Raw genomic sequence first — 12,218 nt, 5'->3', positions numbered from 1 at the left:
TTTCTACTCTCTCTAAATGCTAGCTATTTTGTCAGGAACATTATACGATTATTATAAAATTATCTTATGGGGGTCCTAAATGCTCATAACAAATTTTATCAGCAGGCTGTAGTGTTACCAACTGATCATTTAGGAATTGTATCACAAATAGGCCAATTTATTCCCTTGTTTTCCTCCATAACCACATGTCTATGGAAGCCCGTTTATAATTATGAGATAGTAAGTCATAATTATGAGATATTCAGTCATTATTATTTGATAGTAAGTCATAAATATGAGATAATAAGTAATTATTATGAGATAGTAAGTCTGGATCATGGACATTGAATAGTCCTGCAGGTTGACCCCTTTTAAAGAGACAATCTGGGATTCAAACAATAACAAAAGTGAACTCCCCGGCACTTTATTGGTAAATACATAGACAAAAGGACTCTCACATATGGACGCAATTTGCCTGACGGTTTTGGTGTCCGTTCATCATGATCCATTACACCTCATGATGGCACAACAAGCTTAATTGAAATTGACTTTTCTTTCTTTAAACATGTACAGTATCAGTCAAAGTTTGGACACACCTACTCATTCAAGGGGTTTTCTTTACTTTTACTATTTTCTACATTGTAGAATAATATTGAAGACATCAAAACTATGAAATAACAGATATGGAATCATGTAGTAACCAAAAAAGTGTTAAACAAATCAAAATATATTTTAGATTTTAGATTATTCAAAGTAGCCACCCTTTGCCTTGATGACAGATTTGCACTTCTTGGCATTCTTGGCATTCTCTCAACCAGCTTCACCTGGATTGCTTTTCCAGCAGTCTTGAAGGAGTTTCTACATATGCTAAGCACTTGTTGGCTGCTTTTCCTTCACTCTGCAGTCCGACTCATTCCAAACCATCTCAATTGGGTTGAGGTTGAGTGATTGTGGAGGCCAGGTCATCTGCTGCCGCACACAATCACTCTCCTTGGTCAAATAGCCCATACACAGCCTGGAGGTGTGTTGGGTCATTGTCCTGTTGAAAAACAAATGATAGTCCCACTAAGCGCAAACCAGAAGGGATGGCGTATCGCTGCAGAATGCTGTGGCAGCCATGCTGAAGTGTGCCTTGAATTCTAAATAAATCAGCGATAATGTCACCAGCAAAGCACCATCACACCTCCTCCTCCATGCTTCACGTTGGTAACCACACATACGGAGATCATCCGTTCACCTACTCTGCATCTCACAAAGACACGGTGGTTGGAACCAAAAATCTCAAATTTGAACTCATCAGACCAAAGGACAGATTTCCACCGTATAATGTCCATTGTTCGTGTTTCTTGGCCCAAGCCTTGTTCTTATTTGTGTCGTTTAGTGGTGGTTTCTTTGCAGAAATTCGACCATGAAGGCCTGATTCACGCAGTCTCCTCTGAACAGTTGACGTTGAGATGTGTCTGTTACTTGAACCCTGTGAAGCATTTATTTGTGCTGCAATTTCTGAGGCTGGTAACTCTAATGAACTTATCCTCTGCGGCAGAGGTAACTCTGGTTCTTCCTTTCCTGTGGCGGTCCTCATGAGAGCCAGTTTCGTCATAGCGCTTGATGGTTTTTGCAACTGCACTTGAAGAACTGTTCAAAGTTCTTGAAATCTTCCAGATATAAAAAATGTATATATTTTACTTTTATTTAACAACGCAAGTCAGTTAAGAACAAATTTTTTATTTCCAATGATGGCCTAGGAACAGTGGGTTAACTGCCTTGTTGGGGGGCAGAATGACAGATTTTTACCTTGTCAGCTCGGGATTTAAATAGGGCTATCATCTGTATACCACCTCTACCTTGTCACAACATAACTGATTGGCTCAAGCGCAATAAGAAGGAAAGAAAGTTAAAATTCCACAAATAAACTTTTAACAAGGCACACCTGCTAATTGAAATGCATTCCAGGTGACTACCTCATGAAGCTGTTCAAGAGAATGCCAGGAGTGTGCAAAGCTGTCATCAGGGCAAAGGGTGGCTACTTTGAAGAATCTGAAATATAAAATATATTTTGATTTGTTTAACACTTTTGGTTACTACATGATTCCATACTTCATAGTTTGTAGAAAATAGTAAAAATAAAGAAAAACCCTGGAATGAGCAGGTGTGGAATTGTATTTTTAATTTGCGACAGCGTGTTTTCATGTTTCAGACAACATGTCATGTGGTTTGTAATTTTACGGTCAAGGAAAGTTTCTGATTTTTGCAATGTTACGTAAGATGGAAAAAAGCTGTCCTTGAAACAATCTTGATATGTTCGTCAAAAGAGAGATCAGGGTCCAGAGTAAATCCGAGGTTCTTCATAGTTTTAGTTGAGACGACTGTACAACCATCAAGATTAATTGTCAGATTCAACAGAAGATCTCTTTGTTTCTTGGGACCTAGAACAAGCATCTCTGTTTTGTCCGAGTTTAAAAGTAGAACATTTGCAGCCAACCACTTCCTTATGTCTGAAACACAGGCTTTCATCGAAATGTACAGCTGTGTGTCATCCGCATAGCAGTGAAAGTTAACATTATGTTTCTGAATGACATCACCAAGAGGTAAAATATATAGTGAAAACAATAGTGGTCCTAAAACGGAACCTTGAGGAACACCAAAATTTACAGTTGATTTGTCAGAGGACAAACCATCCACAGAGACAAACTGATATCTTTCCGACAGATAAGATCTAAACCAGGCCAGAACTTGTCCGTGTAGACCAATTTGGGTTGCCAATCACTCCAGAAGAATGTGGTGATCGATGGTATCAAAAGCAGCACTAAGGTCTAGGAGCACGATGACAGATGCAGAGCCTTGGTCAGACGCCATTAAAAGGTAATTTACCACCTTCACAAGTGCAGTCTGAGTGCTATGATGGGGTCTAAAACCAGACTGAAGCCTTTAATTTCCATTGTCTGTCTTCAGGAAGGCAGTGAGTTGATGCGCAACAGCCTTTTCTAAAATCTTTGAAAGGAATGGGAGATTCGATATAGGCCGATCGTTTTTCATATTTTCTGGGTCAAGGTTTGGCTTTTTCAAGAGAGGCTTTATTACTGCCACTTTTAGTGAGTTTGGTACACATCCGGTGGATAGAGAGCCGTTTATTATGTTCAACATAGGAGGGCCAAGCACAGGAAGCAGCTCTTTCAGTAGTTTAGTTGGAATAGGGTCCAGTATGCAGCTTGAAGGTTTAGAGGCCATGATTTCTTTCATCATTGTGTCAAGAGTTATAGTACTAAAACACATGAGTGTCTCCCTTGATCCTAGGTCCTAGCAGAGTTGTGCAGACTCAGGACAACTGAGCTTTGGAGGAATACGCAGATTTAAAGAGGAGTCCGTAATTTGCTTTCTAATGATCATCTTTTCCTGGAAGAAGTTCATGAATTTATCACTGCTGAAGTGAAAGCCATCTTACCGCTTGCCGTGCAGTATCAGGGAGAACAGTCTATGAGTAGGTTGGCTGGAGTCTTTAACAATTTTTAGGGCGTTCCTCGGACACCGCCTGGTATAGAGGTCCTGGATGGCAGGAAGCTTGGCCCCGGTGATGTACTAGGCCGTACACACTACCCTCGGTAGTGCCTTGCGGTCGGAGGCCGAGCAGTTGCCATACCAGGCAGTGATGCAACCAGTCAGGATGCTCTCGATGGTGCAGCTGTAAAACCTTTTGAGGATATGAGGACCCATGCCAAATCTTTTCAGTCTCCTGAGGGGGAGACTGAAAATAGGTTAGGTTTGTCGTGCCCTCTTTACGACTGTCTTGGTGCTTGGACCATGTTAGTTTGTTGGTGATGTGGACACTAAGGAACTTGAAGCTCTCAACCTGCTCCACTACAGCCCCATCGATGAGAATGGGAGCGTGCTCGGTCCTCCTTTTCCTGTAGTCCACAATCATCTCCTTTGTCTTGATCACGTTGAGGGAGAGGTTGTTGTCCTAGCACCACACGTTCAGGTCTCTGACCTCCTCCCTACAGGCCGTCTCATCGTTGTCGGTGATCAGGCCTACCACTGTTGTGTCATCAGCACACTTAATGATGGTGTTTGAGTCGTGCCTGGCCATGCAGTCATGAGTGAACAGGGAGTACAGGAGGGGACTGAGCACGCACCCCTGAAGGGCCCCCGTGTTGAGGAACAGCGTGGCAGATGTGTTGTTACCTACCCTTACCACCTGGGGGCGGCCCGTCAGGAAGTCCAGGATCCAGTTGCAGAGGGGGGTGTTTAATCCCAGGGTCCTTAGCTTAGTGATGAGCTATGAGGGCACTATGGTGTTGAACGCTGAGCTGTAGTCAATGAATAGCATTCTCACATAGGTGTTCCTTTTGTCCAGGTGGGAAAGGGCAGTGTGGAGTGCAATAGAGATTGCATCATCTGTGCATCTTACACTGAGGGATGACTGCTCTGAGAGATAATGTTGCAGCTGAACCCCTCTCTGCCACTTTCCTCGAAGTTTGGCATATTCTCTTTGTTTTCACATATCTGCAGTCCCAGGTAGCCTACATTCAAAACAACACAATGTCACAAGGGAGTCTAACTTTGAATTATCAATGACTGTGAATGTGGTCCATTCAGTGAATGTTGTCCGTTCAGAGAACCCGCAGTCAGCATCTATATAAGACTGGGCTACTACTGTGATTTTAGGAACAACTGGGTGATAATATGTGGTGACTACTGCAGAGAATTGTGCTCCATTGACTAAGCATTGTTTCTCTTTGATGTTAAAGGGATAGTTCACCCAAATTTCAAATTACTTATTGTTTTCCGTACCCTGTAAGCAGTCTATGGAAAAGGATGACAGCATCCATGCTTTGGTTTTGTTTCCCTGGCACTGTTTCCAAATGCTAACGTTTTAGCATTTGTGGCACAAATAAATTGCAAGTCATTGTACCTATATTAGCATTTTTTGACATCATGACCAAATCATCTATACGTGACTTAGTTGAGCTACCCATTCAATTTCAGATACGTATGATTTGAGCTTGATGTGTGAAAAATGTTAATATAGGTACCATGACTTGCTTCGGATTTGTGCCACAAAAGTTAAAATATTAAAAGGTTAGCATTTAAAAACATTGCCAGGAAAACAAAACCAATGCGTTGATTGCTTTCATACCTTTTCCATAGACTGCTTACAGAGTAAGGAAACCAATATGTAATTTGGGTGAACTATCACTTTAACAACAAAGTTACAAGTTAGTTATAACATTATTACCTGTGTTCCTGGAAAACACGATACATCGTTTTCATAACACATTGAAAAATAACCTGCAACGGAGACACCATAGTTATGTATTCATTTCTTTATTTAATCATGCATGCCAGACATGATCCTATTCATATTGAAGAATACAGATTTGCATTTGCATCCAAATACTCACTACCGTGAGGTCATTTAAAATCTCTCTCTCTCTCATATCAATTTCACAATGTACTTCTGTACATAATCAGTGGAAGAACTGCATGCATTAAAGGACACTAAATAAAGTGAGACTGCCGGAAGATAAGTCCCCTCAAGTAAAACTACAATATCAGTATTATTGCAGAAATGTGCTTGGACGCCTCTTTAGCATACGAGTAGCCTACTCTCCAACAGACTGAGGGAAAACGAAAACCTCTTTGAATTATAACCATAATCTATAATTCACAAAACTGTATGATACAGTATAGGAAAATATTGAGAAAATACTGTACATTAGGTTTTGTTGGATCGCATTGGCAAAATTCTCGGTATTAGGCTACTGTCATATCTGTGTCCTCAGACATACAGTGCCAGTCAAACGTTTGGACATACCTACTCATTCCAGGTCACATATGGAATCATGTACAGTAGTAACCAAAAAAGTGTTAAACAAATCAAAATATATTTTATACTTTGGATTCTTCAAAGTAGCCACTTTCACTTGATGAAAGCTACGCACACTATTGGCATTCTCTCAACTAGCTTCATGAGGTAATCACCCTTAATGCATTTCAATTAACAGGTGTGCCGTGTTAAAAGTTAATTTGTGGAATTTCTTTCCTTAATGCGTTTGTGCCAATCAGTTGTGTTGTGGCAAGGTAGGGTTGGTATACAGAAGATAACCGTATTTGGGAAAGGACCAAGTCCATGTTTTGGCAACAACAGCTCAATCACCCGACCTCAAACCAATTGAGATGGTTTGAGATGAGTTGGACTGCAGAGTGAAGGAAAGGCAGCCAACAAATGCTCAGCATATGTTGGAACTCCTTCAAGACTGTTGGAATGGCATTCCAGGTGAAGCTGGTTGAGAGAATGCCAAGAGTGTGCAAAGCTGTCATCAAGGCAAAGGTTGGCTACTTGAAGAATCTATAATCTAAAATATATTTTGATTTGTTTAACACTTTTTTATTTCCATATGTGTTATTTCATAGTTTTGATGTCTTCACTATTATTCTACAATGTAGAAAATAGTAAAAATGTACAAAAAAACCTTGGATGAATAGGTGTGTCCAAACGTTTGACTGGTACAGTACATAGATCTCCCTTTTATTTTATATATTAGTGTATTGTACAACAGAGCAAACATTTACAGAGCATTTACACATGATTTAGAAGTGCTATGGACATGTTTGTCCTTGCATGCTCCTTTCCATAAGGAAAACAAAAATACTTATTTTGTCCCGTTGAGTGCTAAGAGCCCATTCACTTAGGTTAATTAAAGGACCCAGAATCCAAACCAGTGCCTGGACAAAAAGCCAAAGGGGAAGCAAACCTTCACCTTATCACTCTTCTTTTGCAATGCAATCTTCCTTCAACAAGTCTGTTCAATGGTGTTCAGACATCTTTTAAACAGTTTGTTCACTTTTTTAAACTAGCTTATTTATTTACAAAACATTTTGTAAAAGTGAACTATCCCGTGTATTGTGAGATAAAACCGCACCAACAACTAACAACATGAGAATCCAACATTGTGCAGGTTTTTTTTCATGTCTATATGCACCCTGCACCTGAAAGTTGTTGGATATTCTTACACTAGTTTTGAACAAAAGCCCAAGCTCAACGGCCTATTCTTCACACTTTGTGATTGTATTAAAGCTCATTGTTGGTTTTAGTTGGTTTTAACTTTGACTCCTGTGTCCACAAAAGGGGCGGGAGGGTTGGGTTTCATGGAACACAACTGAAGAGAGAGGTCATTTTACATTTCCTTACACAAAAAAAATTGAGATCTAAGGTCCCATGAGAATTTGGGTTGAATGCATACGCACAGTGATTAGCGGAGGCCTGTCTGCTCAAGAGAGATTGGAATATTCCTTATTTTACAACACATTTCCTCCATCTGCTGAGTGTCACTTGCGCATCTACATCCTTACAAAACAAAGAAGCAGTTTAGGAAATGTGTGAAAATACCCATTCAATAGTATTGGACATTGATAAGGCAAATTAAATATTCAGACCAAGAGTGAAGATACACAGAGAGCAGCCAGTCCCCCCACCCTCTCAAAAAAAAAACTATCAAAAGGCATAGAGTGCCAGTCTATCTCCTAGGTCTATCTACTAGGTCTATCTACTAGGTCTATCTCCTAGGTCTATCTCCTAGGTCTATCTACTAGGTCTATCTCCTAGGTCTATCTCCTAGGTCTATCTCCTAGGTCTATCTCCTAGGTCTATCTCCTAGGTCTATCTCCTAGGTCTTGCACATGTTCTTAGCCATGAAATCAATGTTTTTCTCCAGTGTACGACAAAACGCTGTAACCACTTGAACTGCATTATCCCCACAGTTAAGAAATTCAGGAAAATAATACCATGGGTCCTTAATAGTGTAACTAGATTCGTGAGAAAAGTTACAAACAAAATGAATGTGCAGATTTCATGTAGATGTTTTAATTACTGTGAATTTCAAATAGCCACTCCATGCTTGAAAGGCACCCTCAGTTTGGTAATGCTTGTAGCGGAGTATTGCTTTGAAATATCCAACTTACATTCAAAAATATATTTTTCTTTCTCTTTGACAGCTGCTCAAGAACATACAATATAAACAAATGATTCAACACTTGAATTGTGATTGCGATGTACAATATAGTAATTAATCACATGATATATTAAGTAAACCGTATAATACATCAGTGCTTATAGGTGACACCTTTTATACATGTTAAAAGCTTGTAATAATTCAATACTTTAAATTTGACAAAATAGCACTGAGAAGGTATAAATAGTCAGTTCGTATTTCAAACAGCCGTTCAATTATTCATTGTAAGCAAAGAAAATAGGTCAATATAAGCAATCAAAACAATTGCAAAATGTAATTCAATTAAAGTGAAGTAATATTGATCAAATATAAAACACAAACATATCTTATTTTTTGAGAACCTCTGATGTAAATGTTACTCATCTAGTTCCATCATTACAAACATGTTGTAACAGGTATTCCACACCAGTCAGATATTATGCGTTGTAATAAATTAAGGGATTTAAAAAACACTGGATCTCTGCCATTGCTTTTTTATATTAACTTGAAAGGTGTCTCTACCTCTCATAAAATGCATACGATTCATAGAGCTGACTCTTTTGCAAATGTTTCAAATAACTCCATCTTGTGGAATTTAGTTTTCTAACCTTTCTCTTCTAGCCTACTCATACATACAGTATTCTGTAGTCCTACAAATTTTGCAGACAATTTTCTGCCGGTTTAAGTTTACCCTTCTAGGTGATTACATTGGTCAGTCTGGTGCTTCAATTTGAATAGAATAAATCATGAATGACTGCAAAAAAAGTAAGAAGGAGGGATCCAATGATAGTTCATAGGCCAGTGTCCGTCTAGCTTTCCAGCCTTCTCATCTTGAAGCTCACTATTCATACCGAACAGGAGATTAAAATGTCTGGCTACTTGAGACTGGTGTCAGACCCAAGCAACAGAATGCTGCTGCCACAGAAATGAAAGGAATGGGTACTATTACCAGTCATGTTTGATGTTTGGTTGCTAAAAAGGCTACTTTAATCGTTTTGATTTTGAAGTGTTGCAATTTCATAGTGGGCATACTGCTTAGGATGAAGGACTCTCCAAATAGGGTCACAGCTCTCTCTTGTGTCCAGTTCTGAGTTTTTTACTGAGAAAAGGCAAAATAAGGGAAATACTTATAACATTGGGATGATGCTGGTGCTATCAAACAATTTGTTACATTAGAGGAATTGTTTAGGCTTTCCTTCACCCATTCCATACACCTTGAGTGCATGTATGATTATGTGTGTGCGTGTTTACTCCTCTACACTGTAAGCCACAGTGACAATAAGCCCACATGACTGGGGATTGGACAACGCAAGTAAATAGATAGACACTTACGATGAGTCTATATTTAACTAAATATTCCATCTTCCTTCTTACTGAGGTCATGTAGGTAATATATTTTAGTGCCCTGTAACTCTGTTGGGTCAAAGCTACCTGACTGTCAGTGTGCATGGATTTTAAATCAGGGACATGCCTTATACATAATAGAGCCTATTATATCCAGAAATTCAACCTGCATCACCAGTTTGGGGTGGCAGGTAGCCTAGTGGTTAGAGGGGGGAGGCAGGTAGCCTAGTGGTTAGAGGGGGAGGCAGGTAGCCTAGTGGTTAGAGGGGGGTGGCAGGTAGCCTAGTGGTTAGAGGGGGGTGGCAGGTAGCCTAGTGGTTAGAGCGTTGGGCCAGTAACCGAAAGTTTGCTGGATTGAATCCCCGAGCTGACAAGGTAAAAAGCTGTCGTTCTGCCCCTGAACAGGGCAGTTAACCCACTGTTGCCCGGTAGGCTGTCATTGTAAATAAGAATTTGTTCTTAACTGACTTGCCTAGTTAAATAAAGGTTCAATTTTAAAAAACAAAAAACTTTGACTGGTCTCTATGTGTGTTCTACTACAGTCACTACTACTTTATTTCTAATCAATCACCTCCCTCCGAACACCTCAGCTCTCCACAAGTTTATTTTATTCGGAGCCACGACTATTTTTCAATACCACATAGGCCAGATTTGAGTTGTTGGCGTTTCAGGCTTACATGCGATACGTACAATTACCCTGGGGACTAGGTTACTACTGCTGCTACTGTTGTAGCATGCAGTTACAGTAGCATGCAGTGCTATGTCCGTGGTGGAAGCACAAAAGCGAAGAGTCATATCCATGGGTATGGGCAGTTTAAGGGCAAAGAGAAACTAAGGAGAACCTGAGGAAATTTGGCAATACTGACCTACAGTCATATATTGTCAGGTGGCCAAGTTGATAATTTTCTAAAGACTCTGACTAACCTGTTATTAGTAGACATTTGTTTTCTATACTTTCTATGTGGACTAGACTAGTGTTCTGTGACATGTGATGCATTAGTGTGTTGACTTGACAAAGAAAATGGTAGACAGACACGGTACATAGCCTCCATGACCAAACACGCAATGAGAGTCAGCTTGAGGAGGAGGTAAGAACTACCCTTCATAGCACTTTGTTTAAGACTGGTAGGTTCCCTCCCCATGGACCTTGCTCTCCCCCCAGCCAGCCCTATGGTCCGGTATAACAGAATGTGCCCTGTCCCATTCTTGTTCCCTTCATAATTGTCACGTGTAGTTGTGTCTGCTGTTGAAGCTGCGGAACGCAGAGGGGGTGGTCAGCTTCCTCATGGAGAGGCTGTCTGTCTTGGCGTCAGGCCGCGCCCCAGACTTGCTCCTCAGGAAGGGGTTCCTGGGTTCCCCCAGAACCCCACGGTCTGCACCCCTCTCCATCCTCTCACTGACCGACAGGCTTTTTCTGTGGGGAGGAGGGGCCAAGGATGGGTGGGAGGAGTCGTCTGAGGAGCAGCTGTTGGCTCGTTCCAGCCTAGAGAAGGGCGAGCAGAAGGGGGTCCCACTCGCCCCTCCTAAGCCACCCCCCGTGCGACGGGGCTCGGGGGTAGGGGCCATTTCCTCTAGGTCTTCAGGTTCTGACTCTGTGTGGCTGAGCTCGGCCTCGCGCTCTGGGTGGGAGGAGCTCATGTCAGGGGGCTTGTCAAAGGGGAATGAGGTGGAGCCTCCGGGGGAGTGGCAACAGTCGTCGGTGGAGTAAGGGGCAGAGACACACCTGGTGTCTATGCAGTCGGTGATGCTGGTGTACTCAGCCGCTTTGACCTGAACTCCTGCCCCTAGGCCTCCATAGCAGCCTCGCGGTGTGAACATGAGGCTGTGAGACTTGACCAGCTGAGGCTCTTCCAGGTAGCCCCCACCGCCAGTGGACAGGTAGCGGCTGCTTTTGGAGCGCTCCAGCAGGCCCGCTGATGGTGGAGGAGAGGGGTCCAGTTCCCAGAGTGGCACAGTGTTATCTGGGAGCAGGTTGGCGGAGCATAGTGACAGGTCTGCAGCCACGCTGTCCTCGAACACGGCCCCACCCTCAGAGTGTCTGTCGCCCAACCCGCTGCCTCCACCATAGTCCCTCCCGCTCGACAGCACCGCCTCCATAATCTCAGAGTGGAGCGAGGAGTCAGGCCGGAGGAGAGGGGCCATCCTCAGTGGGTCAAAGAAGACCTTGGCTGGCCCCTCCTCCTCGGATGCCGACACAAAGATGTCGACGCAGGAAGAGGGGCGGTGCTGCTGGGAGACGGACAGCGTGGCCAGTGGGAGGGGCTTAGACTCCTTGGGGGCAGTGCACAAGGCCACCGACTGTGAACTATTGGCTCGTTGCAGGCTGAAGGAGCGCTCCTTGAGGAGACGGTGAGTCCGGTCGGCCCCGGCACGCTCGCGACCTCCGGCCACGTAGAAAGAGTGGCTGCGTGTGCGCATGGCCAGATTGGTGGGGGAGGGCGGCGACATGGAGCCCTCTGCACCCTCATTGAGCCGGTAGGAGTTCCCCTCTTGGCTGTTGAAGCTGCTCTGGCGCAAAAAGTATGCTGCATCTGGGCACTCACCCTGACGCAGCACGTAGGCCGAGTCTGTGCAGTCGGAGGAGGTGCGAGAGCGGGCTTTGTTGACCTCGCCCCGCTCCACTCCCGTGACTCGCTCCAGAGCCACAGCAATCCGACCAATCAGCTCCTCCATCTGGGCCAGACGGATGTCCACGGTCTGTAGAGATGCCTTCATGAAATGTTCTCTCTCATTCACCTCCTCCAGACGCATAGCCATGTTCTCCACTCTGCAACAGACAGAGAAGAGAGGGAGAGAAAGAGAGAAGAGAGAAAGGGGAGAGAGAAGGGAGGGGGAGGAAGCGACAAGGGAGGTGGAGAGAGAGGAGGGGGAGAGAAAGAGAGGAGGGGAGAGAGAGAGAGAGGAGTT

At 43.0% G+C, this 12,218-nt stretch overlaps 1 protein-coding gene across 1 annotated transcript in view; it reads right to left on the bottom strand.

The window, feature by feature from the left end:
- Positions 1 to 5,285: 5,285 nt before the first annotated feature.
- trpm3 (transient receptor potential cation channel, subfamily M, member 3) overlaps positions 5,286 to 12,218 on the bottom strand; it is a 114,077-nt gene continuing 107,144 nt past the window's right edge. Inside the window, 1 exon segment of the mRNA XM_023979230.2 lies at positions 5,286 to 12,078. Within this exon segment, the coding sequence (XP_023834998.1) occupies positions 10,536 to 12,078 (1,543 nt within the window). The 3' untranslated portion in view covers positions 5,286 to 10,535.

Source organism: Salvelinus sp. IW2-2015, linkage group LG33, assembly GCF_002910315.2.
Source record: "Salvelinus sp. IW2-2015 linkage group LG33, ASM291031v2, whole genome shotgun sequence".
Taxonomy (NCBI): domain Eukaryota; kingdom Metazoa; phylum Chordata; class Actinopteri; order Salmoniformes; family Salmonidae; genus Salvelinus; species Salvelinus sp. IW2-2015.
The sequence above is the reverse complement of the archived record's forward strand: the minus strand, read 5'-3'. Positions and strand labels throughout refer to the sequence as shown.